We start from the raw sequence: 22513 nt of genomic DNA on the forward strand, positions 1-22513 counted from the left end.
TGCTGCGAAAGTGAAGAATGTTGGTGAAACCCATGCTGAGTTGAACATGCGGTCATGTGTGAAGAGAAGGCGTGTTGTAGTGGCTGGTTTTAGCTCTAGGACTAAAGAGACACATTCCCTGCGCTCCAAGTTATTCTTTGTGTGGCTCGGTTCCATTGTTGTCAAAACTCAAAAGTTTCCAGATTTGAAGATGTGTTATGTTGCACTTCTTTTCTTTTAAAATTAAGTTAAACATTTCATGAACAGAGAATGAATGTGAGTGATGATCAACTTATATAGCAAACACAAACGAGGATAATTTATAGAACACAGCTGAAACCAATGAACTAATAATGACGGTAACTATGGAGACAGACGAGTGGCGGAACAAGGAAACGCGTGACAAATAAAAACAAACTGAAAGTCCATGAACAAAACTAAACAGAATGGTGATGTCAGTGCTGTGAGTCATGGAGCTTCAGTTGAGCGACTGAGAAAGCTCACCTCTTTAGTTGCCTTGGCCCTTTTTAGATATATAGTTATAATCAAATGTATATAATATTGTTTTCATTTTAGTTTAAGTTTTAATAATTTTGTTTTTCTCTTGTTACTATTTCTGGTCAGGTTTACTATCAATTTATTTTCCTTCATAAGTTTTGTATATTATGTAGATTCAGACTGATGCTATAATGCAGAATATTAAAGGGATCATGAATTGAGAAATCAAATTTTCCTTGATCTTTTGACATGTAAAAACATCCTGTAAGTTTCAGAACTCAGAAGTTCCTTGTTAGTCCAAAAACAGCTTTTACTGAAACCAAGCTCTGAAAACGATTCGTTTTTTCAGTTTGGTCACATTATGACGCAATAGTGCGACGAAAGACCACCCCTACATCTTTGGCCCCGCCCACTGGCCCATTAGTGAGATGAGGATCAAAGGATCAAACACATGTTTTTTTAGGTTTTTTTTGACATGTCAACATCTGTCACTGTACATAAAAAAAGTGAGAAATCAGTCATTGTGAAATCTACTTGAAATGAGAACTACAGGTTATTTTTATGGTATGCCATGGTATACATTCTACTAGTATTTACCATACTTTCAATATAAAAATTTAAATATCAAAAAATCCAATATGAAAATTATTTTCTTCATAAAAAACAAGATTTGTTCCTCAAAAAGGTACATCTTAAAAAAAGGGGGGGGGGGGGGGCATATTATCATCAGGGTCGTCTTATATTCGGAACAATACGATAATTAATTACACAAACGGTCAATACTACGATTATTATTACAATTTTTAACTTATCAATTTTTTAGGTTTTCAGAAAACACAGCAGATGCATTTCACATCCGTGCACAGTGCTATCCTTTTGTGAAAGTGAGTTTTTGATATTGAAAGATCTGCATTATTTATGTAGAAATATTACAGATAAATGCATCCCTGAGGTTAAAAATATGCAGTGGATCCGGTCCTCATCTCCAGCTCTATTTTTCCACACACACACACACACACACACACCAAAAAAAAAGCTTTTCAGAAGATGGAAATAAGCTGAATAAAATTGGCAGAAGTACAGAAGCAGTGCTATGTACTATGAAACCCCTTTAATAATACAAATACTTGCTGTAATACTGCAGTAATTTTAAGCAACTTTGCGGATGTTTGTTTTTTGCCGGATAAATTAGAATTAAGTGGCAGTTCTCTCCGAAATAAATATATTTTGTGCCAGTTATTTGTGCTCACATTTCATTTAAATATTTCTTCATATTTATGCCCCAATACCCCCAATCGCTCCCTGGGCGCCACAGCAAAAATGGCTGCCCACTGCTCCGGGTGTTCACGGTTTGCAGTGTGTGTGTGTTCACTACTCACTACTGTTAGTGTGTGCACTAACTTGGATGGGTTAAATGCAGGGGACAAATTCCGAGTATGGGTTACCATACTTGGCCTTCACATGTCACTTTCACTATTAGGGGGCAGCCCTAGACGTTACATGTAGTCATTGATTGGTTTTCTCTTCAGACTGTGCATCTTTTGAATGTTCATACAGTTTTTGAACATCATTATGTTCTTTGATTATATATTGCATCGAGTATCATAGAGCACAAGTACTGTAACTAAAATCTCAAAACTGTTTTTACCTATTGTACTGTATTGTGTGTCTGTTAATGTGTGTTTTTAGCGAGCTTTACTGGAACAGAAGCAGAAAAAGAAACGTCAGGAGCCCCTGATGGTGCAGTCTAATCTGGACGGGCGGTCTCGGGTGCGCAGGACCCGACAGTCGGAGGAACAGGCTCCCCTCGTGGAGAGCTACCTCAGCGGCAACAGCAGCACCATCTACCACGGTACACATAGCCACATAGCAAAAAAACACTTTCATAAAATATCAAATAACCATAGTGCCACAGAGACTCAAGGGTCAGGTTCAATCTCGAAGGCATGAGACGTTATTCCAAGCTGTCTTTACACTGACATGCCAATATCGACCCAAGCTGCTCAAACAGAGCGGCCCACAAAGGCCGGTGATTGAAAATGGAAATGCTTGTTTGCTGATTGTTCGGCAAACAATGCTCCCATTCTTCGCACTGCTAGCGGTACTGGCTTGAGTTACTCTATTGATCTCTGTCCCAGACTGCTCAGTGTTAGATAAACCCTTCCTACAATGTCACTGCAGACCTCAATCATCTATATTAAAACATCTGTTTGGCATTATGGCTAAGCTCTACAGAATGAAATAGCCTATTCTGGAGAAAATGGCAGAGTAATAAAGAACTGTGATGTCTGTTATGGATCTACATTATAGAGTTTAACAATATATTTAACAACATCTTATATATTTTGTTTGTTTAAAGACTTGTGCACCAGTGCTATTTTAGAATTTCACAATATTTTGAAATAAAATTGGTTGGTAACACTTTAGCTTTGGGTCCAATTCTCACTACTAGTTGTTTATTAGCATGCATATCACTAGGATATTGGCTTTTATTAGTACTTATAAAGTACATATTAATGCCTTATTCTGCATGATCATATTCTACATCCCTTAATCCTACCTAATTCCTACCCAATACCTAATCTTACAACCACCTTACTACCTATTAATAAGCAGTAATCAGGAGTTTATTGAGGCAAAAGTTAACAGTTAACAGTAGTAATTGGACCATAAACTAAAGTGTTTGTTTAACCAATTTGTTTTTATATTTTCAGCTATTTATTTGGTTTAAATCATTTGATTATGTGATTTTGCTATTTTATTAGTGTTTCTATTTAGTTCTCTGATGAAGTTCTGACCGTGTCAGAAGTTCGCGGTCACATTCCTGCATGTGACTGCTCCTATGACATTTGTCTAATGAAGAACCAGAAGGAGTTTTTCCTTTATTTATTTTTTTACAAGCTGAGGGACTAGATTGTTTTCAGTTGATATGATGCCACAGATACTGTCGATAGAGTTGAACTTGTACTGAGTCCAAGACATTCCAGTAAATCAGTTGATACTGATCACCTGTACTCTGGGACTATACTAATCCTCACAGGCTTGTGTTGTGTTATGAAAGAGAGGAATGTCTGTTGATAGCGGTTTACAGTATTATGAATAATTTACTGTGTTTCCCTCGGTGTTGTGCTGTCTCATCAAAGAGAGAGCACCTTTGGCTCTCATCCAGCCTGAGCTTCAGTGAATTGTAAAACTGTAATCGATTATGCTGTGCATATTATTTCCTTTGTACATTTGTGTTTGTCAGCCCTATTTGGATGTTTTCAATTTATTATGCCATCTTTACACTGTAAAGGCAACACAGATGCTGCATCTGAAGTGGCATACCTCAACAAGATACAATTTTGCTGCACAAAGGGGCATCAATGCAGAAGTAATGTTATTGCATAAAATGATGACTAAAAATATGAAATTTGTAGGCAAATTGATTCAAATGTTTTAATCGCAATTGAAGGCATAGTAATGTTGTATTCAGTTCCAAGAAAGCTAAGTAACAGGCAGGGCCTGAAATTAACACCCGACCACACGCCAAATGCGGGTGAATTCTGCAATTGGCGGGTAACACTGTCAATCTACCTGCCACATTGGCAGGTAGCCAATGAGAATCGACCCTTCGCGGGGAGTTTGATTGACGGCGATCTGGCCAATCATAATCCGCCGAATCCGCCTTTTTTTGTCCGACAAAGCAGTCAGGAGAGTTCAACGTTGGATGATTTGAACTTGAAGAGATGATCGGTTCACGAGCAGTTTTAACTGAGGCACCACAGCGATCTGTCAAGACACATTACAGAGCCAAAAAACGGTATTGTCTAAATTTCTTTAAAAATGACCAAATTTTAACGTTGAGACTTTGTTTAATATCAAAAGTAACCTGGACTGTCTTGTCTGTCAGTGTGTTGTCAGTGTCTCTGCTGCGCGATGTGTTTTTCATTGCATGAGATCATGGTTTCATGACGTGAGCGCGGTGTAGCTTGTCGGACATAGCAACAGTAACTAAAGGGGCCGGGTCTTTGCGTTTTTTTTTTTTTTTTTTTTTTTTTGCAACTGTTGTTCTTTGACATTTAAACGAAGTCAGCCATTTCGTTGGATTTTAGCTAAAAATGTGGCAGCACATTACTGGAGTACAGAAAGCATCTGTGAAAGCAGCGCAGTTTGAGTGTTTCGGAACGTATATGTGATCGGAGAGAACGATGAGGCCCTTCTCTGACTACATTTGAATAATGTGTGAGTTAAGTATTAAACTGTTGGTGAGATGAGATGAGATAATGCAACGCTGACATAAGCTACATTACAATGACAGTTGCACAGATGTTGGGAGTTGGGAACCGGTGAGAAAATGCCTACCCGGTAACTTTACCAGTAATAACAATATTAATTTAGTTCTGCTTAACGGTTCCTGAACGCTGTAACTAACAGCTGCCCAGCCATCAACACAGCCGCGTGTGATTTGTTTACATACGAGCTGCACTAGGTCTATATCTGTATTCTAAGAGTCATTATTACTTGTAAGGATCTCGTTAATAACTTGACAGCACTTAAATGTGTATTCTTACAAGTTAAAGAACAAATGTTTGTGCAATTCCTTTTTTTTTTCACCTTTTATGAGGCCAAAAAAAAAAAAAAAAACTGGCTGGTAAAAAGTCACTGTGGCGGGTGGATTTTTAAATGGTAGGAAGGGGAGGTCCACCTGCACCCGAAAGGTATATTTTTTTAACCTAGTTTTTTGTAATCCTTAAGGTGTCTAGTAAAGGAATTTTGATGTTCCCCACGCAAATTATTGTCCCATATGTGATTTTTTGTATCATCTTTTGTGTCCGTGCTTGATTTTCGGCTGTGAAAAATGAAAACTTTAAATCTACATAGAATCTGAACAATACATCCTACAGACACAATCCACCCCATTTTCTCTTCGTCTTTGCATGAGGAATTGATAGATATGAGGATTGTCATGATTAGATGATGTTTGGTGCATTAAAACTCAAATAAACGTAAAAAAATGTAAAAAATCGGTGACATTGGATCACTGGAACTCCTCCCCTATGGACCCTATTGATATATGTTTTCTAACTTTTGTATTTTTATAGTCTTTATGATGTCTAATAAGCAAATGTTGATGATCCCTACTTGAAAAATTGTCACATGTTGGTCCAAATGAACATCTCCCATAATAAGGAGTTACTATTCAAACCGTTATATTGGTATCATATTTATTGAAACAAAACAGAAAACCACTCATATTGTCAAATGTGTGTATATATAGGGTATAACAAATCCCCATTAGAATAAACGGAAATAGAAAAAAGTGATTCTAATCAAAGGTCAAAAGGTCAAGGACAATGATGTCTATTCATCATACAGCAGGTCTTCATAATCGACCTCTTGCTCCTCGTCTTCTTCACCATCTCCATCCATCTCCTCGACTGTTTCCTCCAGCAAGTCAGTGAGTAAAGTGGGGAGGATAGGTCCACAAGACCACACTGGTTCCAGGGTACCCTCTTCAGTCTTTTCCCAGCCTTGGCCAGGATCATGGGGCTTGGGACACCAGAATATAGGACACTCATCCTCTCCAATAATTTTTTTCAGCATGATGCTGCACACGTTGTTCACAGATTTTTCGTGGGCCTGGCCATACAGTACACATGTAAATACCTCGATGTCCTCCACCACATCTGACTCCACAGACCACTGATCACCAAGTTTTCTGAGGACATAAATAATTAGTACATCGATATTGGGACCGGAAAGCACAGACGGATCCTAAATGTCAGCGAACTGGCAGAATGTAAGGGGGCAGACTACTGCACAACAATACTCTGCCTATATGTCTTCACAGGAGAAGACGTTACAAGTACCTTTAGAGGCAAAGGGAAGGTTGGGCCTCTGGAAAAGCTGCAGAGTAATCCAAAGTACCATGCAGCCTTCAAGTGAGTATTTTTAATCAGATGTCCTGTAGCATGTAATGGCAATTAATGCTTAACATAGGTATTGATACATTGTGACTTTGCAATACTATAATTATTTATGTCCTCAGAAAACTTGGTGATCAGTGGTCTGTGGAGCCAGATGTGGTGGAGGACATTGAGGCATTTACATGTGTAATGTATGGCCAGGCCCACAAAAAATCTGTGAACAACGTGCGCAGCATCATGCTGAAAAAAATTATTGGAGAGGATGAGACTGTTGTGTATAAAAAAGGACGCTGGACGAGAGATTTATGCATGCAACTCTCTTTACTTTTCGGACAAACCGGAACCAAACATTTCAGACCAAAACAGCCAAAACAGCTGCAACCTAAACATGCAGCGAGGTGTTACCAAACGAACACAGATTAATTCGTTCTGAGCGGACATAACATTTTCCCCTCTCTGGGGGGTTCAACTATGAAAAGTTGACACAAAGTCCTTCAGGTAATCGGGCCGTGCACTGGCCGTGGAGAACACACAGCTGAAGGTGAGGCGAACAGTGGTAGGGAGGCTGGGGAAAGGGGCAGCGACAATGATGATGGGGGCACTGGGTGTGACAACGAGGGAGTATCTTCAGGCTGTGCGGCTGCTTGTGGTATGGAGTCCTCCTGCTCCGCTCTGGGTGGCATTATGTCCCCGCTGTTCTGAGTTAACATTGCAGGAGGTGCTGGCACCTTCTGAAGGCAGCTGGCGTGCCAGCGGGTGCCATCAAGGAGGTATGTGGCTGGTCCCAGTCGGCGGACCACTTGCTGTGGAGTGGACCAAAATGATGCCATCTTGTTTTCCCTGTGCGGTTGGCGAGCTCTCACCCAGTCTGCCACAGCGATATCTGGGATTCTGAACTTCTTTTTCTTGTCAAACCACTGTTTCATCCGCTTCTGACAGCGGGTGACTGAGGCTTTGACTGGTGTGAGTGTGTTCTGGACTGCGGTGGGGTGGAGCCTGTCCAGTGGTAGATGTAACTCCCTACCCAGCATGAGCGAGGCTGGGGAAACCTCTGTGGTTGAATGCTGGGTAGCACGGTAGTGTAGCAGTGTTAGACGTATGGCTTGTTTAAAGGAACAGCCCTGGGCCTGATGTGCTCTGATGCCATTTTTTAGGGATTGATGGAAGCGTTCCCTCCTGCCGTTTGCCTGTGGGTGATACAGGGCTGTACGGATGTGTCGAATCCCCCTGTTCTCCAGTTATGAAGTAAACTCCACAGATACAAACTGTGGACCATTGTCGGTGGTAATGGTCTGTGGAAGGCCCCAGCGGGAGAAGAGAGACTCCAGAAAGTCCACAATGACCTGGGAGGTGATGGAGCCGGTAGTGGTCAGCTCAGGCCATTTGGAGTGTAAACCATACACTACGACCAAGAACCGCTGATAGTGGATCTCGCCACATATGTCTAATTGCAGATGCTCCCATGGTTTTGAGGGCCAGGCCAGGGGTTGCAGGGGTGGCGGGGGTCGACGACCAGTCTTTCCACTTACAAGACATGCTGGGCATTCTTTAACAAGGGCCTCAATGTCTTTGTCTATGCCTGGCCACCACACCAGGTCACGGCATCTCTGTTTAAGTTTCACTATTCCCAGGTGGCCCTCACGTGCCATGGCCAGCACACGGGCGCGAAGGGCCCCTGGAATCACAGTGCAAAACCCACGCGCCACACGTCTCATTCCAACAAGAGAGCTCCTGCTTGACCAGAGAAAATGCTAACAGCTCCTCTGGTAATTCCCGTGGCCATCCCTGACGACTGTAGATGCAGAGCTGGGAGATAACTGGATCCTGTTTTGAGGCTGCCTTCAGTTCCTGTAGAGTGACCGTGGACTCGAGCAGAGTGTGTAGCGTGAGAATAATCTCACTTTCGATGTGGTTGACGCTGGTAGGCAGGGCCTGGGCAGGAACTGACCGAGAGAGAAGGTCTGCAACGACATTATCCCGGCCCGGGGTAAACTGTAGAGTATAGTTGTATTGGTGGAGGCGGTCATACCAATGATGCAGTCTCAGCGGCCTGTGCCCGGTGCCAGTAGAGGAAAGCAGAGCTGTCAAGGCCTGGTGGTCTGTTCTCAGCGTAAACTGGCGGCCATAAAGGTAGAGGTGCCATCTCTCACAAGCCCACATACAAGCGAGTGCCTCCCGCTCCCCAACTGAGTATCTTTGTTCGGTTTGGTTCAGAGCTCGGGAGGCGAATGCAACAGGCCTCTCCACGCCATTCTGTACTTGTGACAGTACAGCCCCTATCGCCATGGCCGAGGCGTCACAGGTGACCAGGGTGTGACTGGATATGTCAAAATGTGCCAACACTGGAGGTGAGGTAAGTTGAGCTTTAAGAGTTTGCACTGCCTTGGTGCATTCTAACGACCAGACCCATGGCTCATCTCTCCGAAGCAGCTGGCGCAGTGGGGCTGTTATGGTTGAATACTGAGGCATGAACTTCATGTAGTAGCCCGTCATGCCCAGGAATGAAGCGAGCTGGGCAGCTGAGGTCGGTTCGGGAACGGAGAGGATGGCCTCCACATTAGATTGAAGAGGAGAGATGCCCTCAGTGGAAAGTCGGAAGCCTACATATTCAATGGCCGGCACAGCAAAAACACATTTGCTGCCATTGAGGGTTAAACTGTGCTTGGCGAGGGCTTCGAACACACTCTGCAGGCGACTGTCATGGATAGCCGTAGTAGCACCATGTACCACCACATCATCAAGGTAAATAACAACACCTCGTATACCTGCCAGTACTGAGGTCATGACCTTTTGAAAGCAGGAGGGGGTGGAGCTAAGGCCAAACGGCATCCTCGTGTAGCGGAAAACACCGAGGTGTGTAACGAAGGCCGTCAGGTTTCTGCTTTCAGGGTTGAGGGGCACCTGGAGATAGCCCTCTCTGAGATCCAGTTTCGAAAAGACAGTGGAGCCGTGAAATTGTGCCGTGAGCTCCTTCGACGTGGGCAATGGGTATCTGTCTGGGATGACTGCTTTATTTACTGCGCGGAGGTCCACACAGACTCGCAGAGCCCCTGTTTTCAAATTTGAAATCCATGGTGAAGCATCAACCGGCTCAATGATACGGGCATCCAGCAGCCGCTGCAGCTCAACAGACACTCCATCCCTTCAGGGCCAGTGGAATATGGCGCAGTGGCTGGACGACTGGCATCACCGAGGAGTCAATGAGGGGTTGATGGGCAAAAGCAGACAGACAGCCCAGCCCTTCAAACAGTGATGACCACTTCTGATGTGGTCCGGCAGCGACAGTCATAATGGCAGCCCCCCCTGTGTCAATGAGTGAAAATCCCAATGCCATGAACAGATCCAGCCCCATTAAATTCACCCCTCGTCGGGCCACATTGAAGACAAAGGAGGGCAAGACCCTAGTTCCATAGCTAACAGTCACTGTGATGGACCTCAACAAGTCAATTTTTGAGTTACCATACCCATGTAGGACAGCAGGGGGCGTGGACAGTGGACAGGAATGAAAGAACTTATGGTATGTACTGGCATTCAGAAGGGAGACACTTGCACCTGTGTCTAGCAGCAGGGGAATACACACTGTGTTTATATTCACTGTACATGACTTGAATTGCATGGGCCCCGATGTTACATGGCGAATTATGGTGGGTGAACCACGGGGAGTGTGTGCATCTGACCTGGAGGGGGCAGAGCGGCACATTTTTGCAAAGTGATTTTTCCTGCCACAGTTACGGCATGTTTGGTCATTAGCTGGACAGTGCCGGGCTCTGGTGGCATGTGTGTTTGATCCACAGCTACCGCAGGAAAACTGCCTTTGACGCTGACGCGGCCCTTGTTGTCTTGTGAGATGCATGACTGGGTCTGGGGCTGTGTCTGGTACATCCAAACCAGAGCTAGATGGCTACTGCTGTTGCTGGTCATGTGACTGTGCTCTTATGCATACTGCTTGGCTTAATGATGATTCTGTCTGTGTTAATTTAACTGCACATTCCGCTGCACTTTCAATTTGGAATGCAATGGCAACAGTCTTAGCTAGTGTTAAGTCGTCTGATTCGAGTGGCAACGTCTCCCTGATTTTAGCCTGTGTAGTGTGCTCAATCAGTTGATCACGTATCATCTCGTCTGTCAATGCGCCGAATTTACAATGGCTGGCTAAACCTTTTAGGTTGGAGACGTACTGATGGACGGACTCCCCTGGTAGTTGGTGTCGTTGTCTAAACATAAACCGTCTCAATAAAGCACTCTGTGGGGCAGCAAACTGGTCTTTTAAAAGTTTCACTGTCCCTGCATAGTCTGTATTTGTCCCGTTGCCAGTTAACGTCTCCAGTACCCGTTGTCCCTCGACTCCTAAACAGTGCCTCAGCAATGCTGTTTTCCGAACTGCACTCACGTCAGCTAGTCCCATAGCTTGTAGGTATGTTTCAAAAGACTGATGCCAGCGATTCCACGGTATTGTAGGCTCACCGGGAAGTGCGAGGAAAGGAGGTGGAGGAGGAAGAGAAAATTCAGCCATCCTCGTCACCAATTGTTATGTATAAAAAAGGACGCTGGACGAGAGATTTATGCATGCAACTCTCTTTACTTTTCGGACAAACCGTAACCAAACATTTCAGACCAAAACAGCTGCAACCTAAACATGCAGCGAGGCATTACCAAACGAACACAGATTAATTCGTCCTGAGCGGACATAACAGAGACGCTTGCCACCAGATTCAAGGTGGATTTGTCCCGGCTCCCGCCCTGGAGAGACAACCTGGTCCCACACATCAACCGTGTCGACCACCGTCTGGCCAACTACAAGAGAGCAGCCACACCGATATTCTGGTGTCCCAAGCCCCATGATCCTGGCCAAGGCTGGGAAAAGACTGAAGAGGGTACCCTGGAACCAGTGTGGTCTTGTGGACCTATCCTCCCCACTTTACTCACTGACTTGCTGGAGGAAACAGTCGAGGAGATGGATGGAGATGGTGAAGAAGACGAGGAGCAAGAGGTCGATTATGAAGACCTGCTGTATGATGAATAGACATCATTGCCCTTGACCTTTTGACCTTTGATTAGAATCACTTTTTTCTATTTCAGTTTATTCTAATGGGGATTTGTTATACCCTATATATACACACATTTGACAATATGAGTGGTTTTCTGTTTTGTTTCAATAAATATGATACCAATATAACGGTTTGAATAGTAACTCCTTATTATGGGAGATGTTCATTTGGACCAACATGTGACAATTTTTCAAGTAGGGATCATCCACATTTGCTTATTAGACATCATAAAGACTATAAAAATCCAAAAGTTAGAAAACATATATCAATAGGGTCCATGGGGGAGGAGTTCCAGTGATCCAATGTCACCGATTTTTTACATTTTTTTGCGTTTATTTGAGTTTTAATGCACCAAACATCATCTAATCATGACAATCCTCATATCTATCAATTCCTCATGCAAAGACGAAGAGAAAATGGGGTGGATTGTGTCTGTAGGATGTATTGTTCAGATTCTATGTAGATTTAAAGTTTTCATTTTTCACAGCCGAAAATCAAGCACGGACACAAAAGATGATACAAAAAATCATATATGGGACAATAATTTGCGTGGGGAACATCAAAATTCCTTTACTAGACACCTTAAGGATTACAAAAAACTAGGTTAAAAAAATATACCTTTCGGGTGCAGGTGAACCCCCCCTTCCTACCCTACTACTGCCACAGTAGCTGGTGGTCAAAAAAGTTAACTTCAGGCCCTGGTAACAGGCCTTTGTGTAATTATTAGGTTTGGTAATTTGTGTGGATGACACTCATTTCATGGAAAATGCAAACACAATATGATAATTTCTAATGTAATGATAAAACATTATTTTAGTATTAATTTATCAAATTTCTAATACTTTATAATCTTACATGTGTAAAATCCTGCTCTCAACCAGTGTTTGCTTTAATATTTATTTGCATGATTTTATTTCACCCGTTAAGCTTTGATAATGATTCAATTACATGTATATTTTGAAATCACAGCAAAAACATTTGAGGGTTTCGTTGTCACAGAAGCAAAGCAGCATCAGAGCCATTTAGGGACTAGGGTGGGTCGAAGCTGCATATTTTTGCAGCATTGCGTCTTTACAGAATTTAATGCAGACAAGTGAAGCTTGAGCAGTGAAGAGTTTTACTCACTTGTGAATTGATGCCTTCTGTCTCTCAAAGCATGAGTAAGAAAAAACAGCTTCATTGTTTCCTTCTGAGTCACTACCTCTTTTAAAAATAGCACAGGGTCCCCGCGGATCCTTAAAAAGTCTTAAAAGGTCTTAAATTAGATTTTTTAAATTTAAAGCCATAAAAAGTCTTAAAAATTATAATTTTTTAAAAAATGTCTTATTTTTATTTATGAAAGGTCTTACATTTTAGATGACACTTTGACTTAGTTTTAATTTTGAAAGCATTTAGATAAGTCTATCTAATTAGTGGCTCTTTTTATTTTTTTAATTCTATCTTGGTGGATTTGCTTGTTCACGTGGCAATTCGCGTCACTTACGGCAGCATACAGTATTAGCCTACGTCTGTCTCCTGAGAGGAGAGAAGAAAACGAGTAAATGTCAGTTCAGTTGTAAGTTCATTCTTTATGTGCTTAGGAGTGTGCGATATTGTCTATGAACTATGATGATATTGTAATCATTGTTTTAACTATGTATGAGGCACTGCGAGTGCGAGCTGACATCGCGTTTCTCTCATGCTTGCTTTCACTGCGTGATGTGTCAGTATAGATGTCCCCAAATGAGTTTTTGTCTTATATTTATATTATATGTTGTTATATTAGAATATCACATGAGCAAGAGTGCCATTTTCCTTTGCACAATTGCAAATTGTGCTATTTATTTTATACAACAGTTAAATTAACAATAAAGTTAACATTGTGAGTTACTTTTTGGACACAATATTGTCAATTTTCACTTTATATTGCCGACGAGAATTTCATAATGAAGCCGTGGTCCAACAGACAGCGATGATTTTTTTTTTTTTTTTTTTTTTTTTACTGAAATCCGCATTTTGAACGAATCATTTTAACGATTCAATGAACAATCACTTGTTTTTCTGAATGAATCAGCCGTTTGAACAAATCGGTTGACTCCTTGACATTGGTACTGTGTTATTCTAATATAATTTAATATGAATGTTAGAATTTGACATAAAAGGTGATGCATACCTCTAAATACGTTAAGAAACAATATCCATAATATAGGTGAAAATGCCCCTGGAAATCAATTTAAGGTGGCAAATATTGCCCCTTAATAAAAATGTTAATTTCGGTCACTACTGTGAACTGACCACTGCATAGAATATAAAAAATATGAATATCTTCTGTCAACAACAGGCCTAAACCAGCCAGGGTACCAGTACAAAAATACAATCAGTAAAATATCATTTAATTATTATCAAAAAAACTTTGAAAATATCTAGACATATTTTTGTCAATATTGCGCACCTCTAATGTACGGTATTAATTTTGATTTCTTCAGGTCTTAAAAAGGTCTTAAAAAGCCTTAAATTTGACTTTAAAAATTGTGCAGATACCCTGATAGCAACATCTCTGTTGTGTCTTTCCAATAACTAAACCATTGATCTCTTTTATCTCACTCTGTCTGCCAGGCTTGTCTTTTTAAGCCTTTCAGTGTTAGTGATGTACTCCATCTATTGACAAGCTTCGAACGTGAGTATTGTCAGGGGGCACAGACTCAGAGGAACCCTCCCTGATCCGTTGCTTAAAAGGATGGTTCGGAGTAAAATCAACCTAGGATCCTTTGCACCATGACCTCGAGCCAAACACCCCCCAGAAGCCTTTTTTCCCTTGGTCGAACATTATTAAAGTTAGAGCTTATTTAGAGATATCAGCCGGATGGCTTAGTGCAGGCGCTAATGGATCCAAGGATGTATCTTGTAAATTACCCCACTAATAATGCCCAGAATGGTACCAAACTTCTACAGTAGTACAAATAGGTTCTGTACTCATAAAACGAGGCATTGGAAAGTTTGTACATCAGGAGTTTATTTAAATAACACTTGCCTGATGGCTCATGCTACTGCTAACCCGGACGTCGAGGTCACTTCCGTGATTTGGGAAAAGCACATAAAAGTCCTGGCAGAAAGCGATGCATAAGGATGTAGTGTAACGAAGCCCAGTTTCAGGAATACACTAATATTTTGTTGGTAGTACCAATTTACAACAATTATTAGTTAACACTAAGTTGTCAACACTTTGGAAAAAATAGTAATTTGTCGTTACACTACATCCTTATGCATCGCTTTCTGCACAAGAGTCAACTCTAATACAAGCAGGCAAACTCGGGCATTAACGAGACCGGACAAAGAACACTGAAAACACAGGAACTTATATACTGATGATGATAAGGTGAACGCAGCTGAACAGAATGACAAATCATATTATCTAGCTGCCAGCAGCAATTATTGGGGCCAAGCGCAAAGAAGACAATAAGACATGCCAACATGGCTGGGAGTGTCAGATCAACTGCAACAATGAGAAATTAAAGACATTTAAAGATGATTTTAGACAAAATGGCTGAAAAATCATATGTACAGTAACTAAAAATATGATTTTGTTCTATTATAGCGCCACCAAGTGGTGCAGTTCCACCGCTTATTTTATGTGTCCTCGGAGTGAGCCCATACATGTGCATGTCAAATTTGGTGAAAATATCTCATTTTGTTTTGGAGTTATAGACATGTATATGTATGAGAGCATAACAAATGACCCATGAGCAACTTTGATTGGATTTTTTTGCTACTTACTATCAAAATTTTGACATTTGGGCATTAGCATGTAGCCAATGACCTATGTTTCCAAACTTCCTACAGTGATTTCGTCTCAATCGGTCTAACGGTTTTAAAGATATTTGCAAATATTTTTTAAGCGCTAATTTTCAACGTTGCGCTAACCATAAGGCAAAACCTAGAATGTTTGGTATCACTAGACTCGGCAAGGATTCAGGAATGTAAGGAGATGACTGCCATGAAAATAAGTAAACCGAATCCAAAGTTCTAAGCATGTAAATCATTTTTTTTACCACTAGGTGGCGCTGGTCCGAAACTTCTCAGACTCTTTCAGAGCATTGTGCCGATGACCCATACCAAGTTTTGTAACGATACGTTCATGCGTCCATAAAAATACAGCTTTTTAGTACAAAATTCTAAATGGCCGATGCCCAAAATGGCCAATATGGAAAAATTGGATATTTTCGACTCGGCATGGTGCCCTGAATCTAACGAGACCACTTTTATGATTTTTGGACAAACCGTTCAGAAGTTATAATCAAAAATAGCTATTTTTCGTATCTCCGGACCAGTTGGTGGCACTGCGCCGAAACGGAGCATGTAGCCTCAAGTCATGCTTGTGATGACATGTACCAAGTTAGGTCTAAGTTCGCTTTAATACGATAAAGCGTTGCGGAGATTAAGCCTTACGTCTGTTTTTGCAAGCGCTACGTAAAATTAGTTTGCGCGGTATTCAAGAACGGTTTGACGAATCAACTTGAATTCCATAACTTTTTGTCGGCCTGGTCTGAAGATTATCTGTTTAAATTATCGTGAAAATCGGATTAACGGTTAAATCGGTTATTAGCATTAACATGAGTGAAACTTTGGACAGTTGGTGGCACTAGAGAGATTGAGTTAGAGACTCCAAATTTGCTATGGTGACTGTTCAGACTGTGCCAAATTTCATAACTTTCCCGCAAGCGGTTCTATGGGCTTCCATAGACTTCCATACGGAAGAAGAAACGGAAGAAGAAGAATAATAAGAATGCCAACGATTTCAATAGGCGCCTACGCACTTTCAGTGCTTGGCCCCTAACTAAGACGACAAACGAGTGGCGGGAACAGAACAAAGGGAAACAGAAACAAATGTCAACGTGTGATCATCAACGAGTGGATCTCTGAGCTGGTGTGAGTGTGTGGAGGCGGGGCTGATTTGTATATTCATAGAACCACGTATAATAAATGATGCAAGGGTGTAGAGTTCCTACATTCAAGCAATTTTAAGGCATGATGAATTTTTTTCAAGGAAAAACTTTTAAGTATGTCATTTTGGCTGATAAATATGAGTTTTAAGGGATAAAATTATTGACTGCAGGGGGACTTTAAGTTAAATTTAGTAGTGATGCACCGAAATGAAAATTCTGTGCCGAAACCGAAACCGAAAATCTAGGATGCTCTTGGCCGAAAACCGAAACTGAAGCCGAAAATGGCTTCTTTTAAAAACGTATATATATTGCTTGAATTTAATGGATCTGAAATGAAAAATCACAATATAATAATCAAATTTTATTAACAGTTACATAACAAAACATAAAATATTTTTTATATTTATTATTTTACGCTCCGAGAGAAGGCCGTTAAAATCGATTCCCTATTTTCGTTTTCGAAACTTGTGTTGGCTGGTCCGATCGATTGTGCAATAAGTGACAGCCCTTTGACATGCTTAATCTTTGATAGGCAGACGCGTGATAACAGCTTGACCGTGAGTGAAACCTAAGCGCTTGCGCACGGATGGGAGGGGCGGGTGACATTCATTTTCGGTTAAACGTTTTCGGCTGTTTTTTTTTTATTTCGGCCCGAAACCGATAATGCCATTTCGGCCGAAAATTTTCGGCGGCCGAAATTTCGGTGCACCCCTAAAATTTAGAGATCAGTTAAAACAATAGTAACTTTAGTCCACATGTGAACATCAACATTTATTTTAAGTCTTGATGGATTCTTATTTTTACTTCATAAATAATTTTTATTCATGTGCATACCATACAACGTTAGGATTTTAGATTCATAAACTCCATAGAAAGCATAACAATGTTTTGACTGAAGAGACATGAGAAATGTTCTATATAAATAGACGATTAAGAAAATATAATGTTTTTGGATATTTTTCACGCTGTCTCTTGATGTTTTATTTAATGGCAGTATATAACAGCAGTGTGTTTGTACCTGCATGTCACGTCCTGTCCACCGCACATTCAACGGGTGATGATAATGTATGTAATGATGTGCATACATTGGAGACCATTTACGTTTCATTTATGCTTTGTTTTAAGCTACATATATATGTAGTTTTATTGTTTCAGATTTCTGAGACAGATGATGTTATAAAGTTGCACACAACCAGTACCGTGACCTTATCATTCCTACTGTAATTTAATAGCCATGTTGCAAGCCATCCATTTTGACAGTTGTTTTAACAAGAGGTTGAAAGTCATGCATTGTTACTGTATTCACACTGTACTGTACTGTACTGTACTGTACACGCTCAAGGAATAAAGCCCTGCATTATTAAATGTTCTCTTAAATTATTAAATGTTCCTTTGTAAAAATACATTTGTTACATAAGTTTTAATTTGAACATTTCTGAATCCTTTGTGAATAAAATCTATGTAAAATCACTTGGCCAAGATTAATTGTATTGTTCCTGTTACATACGAAGATCATGAACTGACACTCTCAAATATGAAGGAGCACAACATTTAGTACAGAGAAATATATGTATTTTCCATAGTTGTGAGATCAGCTGACTAACAGTTTGAAGCTGGGCTACAAGTTCTTCAGTCAAAGGCCATTCTACTGGGGAACCACAATTCCATTCTATTCCATCTTCTTTTCTTTCAAAGTAGAAACATGTTAATGGCCAAATGATAAATGTAAGTGCAATACATCAGGTGGAAAGATGAAATGTGTTAAATCCAGTCATCAATGGACCTCTCTCTTTCTCTGTCAGGACATATCAGATTTGGTATTATATTTAAAGCAGTAAACACCTAGTATAAGAGGTGCAGACAGAGGAAGAGCAGGAAACAGGAGATTACGTGATGGTAAAATCATTGAATGGAGTTTTCAGAGTAATTTTAGTTGCATGATCTTATTTGCAGCTCGTTGATGTGCTTTTGTCTGATCAGCATAAAAACTGCTTTTTTTTTTCCAGGCAAAGTAAAATGAATGCTTCACAACATTGTCCTGTGACATTCAAAATTCTGAGATGACAATACAGCACAGAACATTGGTAAATTAATTTTAATATTAAGACATTAATACATAAAGATAAAGTATTAAAGAGAATAAAGAAACAACATGAATTAAGATGTTTGTGACTGCTATCCAGATGTCACGCCAAAGGTGTTTAATCCTGAAAAAATGCAAGGAAACAATAATAATGTAGCACTGCATACTGTTGCACAAATGGCTTGTACAAATATCGTCATCACTAAACATTGAGTGCTCATAAAAATAGGTCTATTCACTATTTAGGCCAGGGTCAGCACTAAGAGGGAGCTAGGGTGGGCATTGGCCACCAAGATGATTGTTTTGCTCACCCTATAGCATTTGAGTGATTTTAAGTGAGGGAGCTGTCTGAGGGGCTTTGCCACTAAAATACAACAAAAATACATAATTTCCTCTTCATTTTGGACAAAGTATGGGACATCTTGGACATCTGATTCCCACAGCAGTTGCTTACATCTGTTAAACGCTTTAACTGATCTCTAACTTTCTAACACAGAAATTGACTTACCAACTGCACATACCTCTACTTAGCCATGACTTGAAATGTGGTCAAGGTCCAGGTAGGCATGCTCTCACATGATTATGATTGGTCGATTGATAAGCTTAAATCTGATTGGCTAAAAAGTACGACCCAGGTGGGACAAGAGTGCTGCCAGGAAAGTCTCAAAAATACACACACACACACAAATCCATGGCGATTCACATACGAATGATTTGCACATTCAGATTCAAGGATAAACTCGTACATTTTAATCATTTAAAACTTTTTGTGCACAGTTGTGTATCTATGAATTGTGTTTTGCATTTGTGAAATGTATTTTATGAATATATAATTTTATTTTGCGCAGTTTCCTGCGTGTGAAACTGGCTACGCATGTGTGCTTCATGTTTTTTGCGTGAAATAATAATGAGACTGACCTATCTCCATATTCGAGAGCAGTGGGATGTAGTATTTTTTTGAGCTTGCAGCCATCTCCTGTGTGTGCGCTGAATACGTAAGCTTAGTTTTTGCTTTGTGTCTTTGCTAACTCTCTTTCCTCTCATTCATTTTAACCCTTTTCTTTATTTCCTCCCTTTTTTGTGTTCTCTCACACTATCTTCTCTGCTCCTGCTGGCTCTCCTGCACCTCCTCGTTTAGTACAAGAAGCGGAACAGGAAGAAGTTAAAGCCATAGCAGAGGTTCAGGCCCCTCGCTCGGCTAAAAAAACCAAGCCGCCTACCTCCACTCCTCAGACTGGCAGCGCCAAGAAGGAGAAAAAGGGCAAGCACAAAGGTCAGCTGAGCAGCCTACTAACCGTCAGGCCCAGCATGTGCACGAAAATCTGTGTGTGCGCTTGTGTCTGAGTGTGTGAAGGACATTTGTGTCATCCAGTGATTAATTTTGTGTCATGATCAGCATTACCTGCACTGTACAGAAAAAAAGAAAAAGAAAATGATTGAGGACGATCACATGCTTCATGACAGCATTGTTTGCTCCTTATGAATGTACACTACCATTCAAAAGTTTTAGGCCAGTAAGATTTTTTAATTTTTTTATAGAAATACTTTTATTCAGCAAAGATGCATTAAATTGATCAAAAGTGACAGTAAAGGCATTTATAATGTTACCAAAAAAAATAAAAATCTGTTTAAAATAAATGCTGTTCTTTTGAACTTTTTATCAATTGACTAGTTCGCCTGCCCATTCAGCCTTAAAGGTTAATAGTAAACTAACTTGGCTTGCTGTCCTTGGAGGAGGCTCGAACCCGAGGTTTGGCTTGAGCTTCGAGTTAAAACCCCCCCATGATGAAATTGCGCATAAGAGGATAAAGATAATTTACTGGAGGAGAAGGGGAGGAGGAGGGCTGCCAGAAGAATTTGTCAATGAAATGACGTTGTCTTCTGCTTATATAGTATGCATTTAATGATGATTGACAGGACGTGAATGTTTAGGCTCCTCCCGAACCTACGTTTTGAACTTCATTTAATCCTGAAAAAATTTATTATGGTTTCAAAATTCAGCTTTGCCGTCACAGGAATAAATTACATTTAAAATATATAAAAAAATAAACGTTTTTTTAAATTGTAATAATATTACTGTTTTTACAGTATTTGTGATCAAATAAATGATTTGTTGAACATAAGAGACTACTTTCAAAAAGATAGAAAAATTCTTACTAACCCCAAACACTTAAACAGTATTAATGTATTCATTTTTTTTTTTTTTTTTATGGTTTTCACATCGATTTCAACACTGCCCTTTTGCCATGCACGTAAAGGTTGTGTGTTTCTTACCCTTTGTCTGTTGACATGTAAAACAGCAATGCCAGTTAGCATTTCTATTGTTTTGAGCTCTCCTGCTGAATTGTTACACTATGACATTGACCTTAATGACCTTAACAGTACTGTTTTTTCTGTCATCGTTTTCTTACTCTCATGTTGTTCCAAACTTGTATGAAACACAAAAGAAGATAGTATTGAAAATTTCTTAGTGTTTTTTTGTCTGTTTTTTCTATAGCTGACAGTGTACCCCATTGACTTTCAAAATATGTTATTCTTCTGTTCCACAGAAGAAAGAAAGCCAAGAAATGATGGAACAGTGTTAATTTGCTTCCTAATTGGAAAAAAGTAAACATTTAAAAAGCACATCATTCCAGTCAAACAGCAGATAATGTAATTTGCAATCTCTCATGTGGTGTGTTTGCTTAAACTATACCACAGCTATATACAATCTTCTCATGTCTTTATGTTCTCCATACTGTTATTTTTTCTATTCCTCCTCATCTAAGTCCATCTCTTTGTGAGGGTGTTGATTTTTTTTTTTTACTGCTTGACAATGACAGCATGGCACACAACGTTAATGAACGTACCCCTGGAGATAGACCAAACCGCTGCTCTACTTCCAATCCTTCCTCAAGGAATAACAAAATCCCCTCTAATACTGTTTATACTGTAGGAGCAGCTGCTGTCCGCCTGCCATGACCTACTGCAGCCTTCATCACTACAAGACACAAACATTCATGAAACAGACAAATGCTGTCTCTCTATAATGCCCTGGATATTAGACACATGGGCTCGATCCATCAAGCAGCAGCAGTAGTGATGCTTTTAGCTCAACGTCAGCACCATTATGACTCACACAAGGCATTTGGATTTCTTTCATGGGGCGAATGTATTTTTTGCTTTTTATTCACCGAAGGTGTGACTTTTATTTGAGCAGCTGTCATTGCTATAAACAAGCCTACAATTCGATAAATGAGTAAAGTCGAGTTTAATAGAGTGCTGCAGGAATAATATTTTTTTAGGTCAACCCAGAAGGTAGCACTTCTCTTGACAAAAAAAAGCCAATAGGATTTGTCCATTGGCTTTTTTTTTGTCAAGAGAAGTGCTACCTTCTGGGTTGACCTAAAAAAATATTATAATAAGCTCTATAAATAAATAAGCTCTGTGACAAACAAAAGTTTAGTATTCTTACACATTTTGTCCATCAAGATCAAGAACCCTCACAAATGAACACAACTTTAATGAATTTTGACACCAAATACAATCTCCAAAAGCTGACGGTAGGCTATAAACAAAAGTTAGGCTTTTGCTTCTTGTCTGAACACAGCCATTTCTTCACCTTTTTCTCTTTTATTACAATTCTGCTAGTCGTCTTCTGAGACTGCGACAGCTAAACCATCATTATGTCCCCGCACTCATGTAACAAACCTCGACACAGGGGGTTTATACGTGACATAACCAACACAAACAGATCTGTGACTCGCAAATGATGATCTCAAATCAAACATGCTATTTCTGGACCCCAAGCTTTGAAAGAATAAGCTGATACACGTCTTGTTGATGCTATGAAGACTTTTCTTGATTGATTAAGATACTCTCTGTCTCTCTGGCTCTTTCTTTGATGATTACTCACCTTGTTAAAGAGCCCCATCACAGGGCACTTTAACCTCAATGACAATCACAGTCTAAATGCAATAGTTATTATTGTGCAACCACGAGCACTCGTGCCTCTCGGCCATCTAGTCAGAGCTAATTCCCTGACATTGTTCAGCAGACGAATCCCTGAAGGGGGGTGAAGGGTCTCTGTTGCTA

At 40.3% G+C, this 22513-nt stretch overlaps 1 protein-coding gene across 5 annotated transcripts in view; it reads left to right on the forward strand.

Moving 5' to 3' along the window:
* The window catches only part of tub (TUB bipartite transcription factor), a 97894-nt gene that overhangs the window by 62247 nt on the left and 13134 nt on the right, over positions 1–22513 (forward strand). For 3 of the 5 annotated variants that reach the window (XM_084109202.1, XM_084109203.1, XM_084109205.1), the window contains exons 3-4: positions 2167–2329; positions 19578–19712. In XM_084109202.1, the coding sequence (XP_083965328.1) occupies positions 2167–2329; positions 19578–19712 (298 nt within the window). The remainder of the gene's footprint in view (positions 1–2166; positions 2330–19577; positions 19713–22513) is intronic. The other 2 variants (XM_084109206.1, XM_084109204.1) reach the window with 1 other exon arrangement.

The sequence above is a fragment of the Abramis brama genome (assembly GCF_963993115.1).
Source record: "Abramis brama genome assembly, chromosome: 3".
Classification (NCBI taxonomy): domain Eukaryota; kingdom Metazoa; phylum Chordata; class Actinopteri; order Cypriniformes; family Leuciscidae; genus Abramis; species Abramis brama.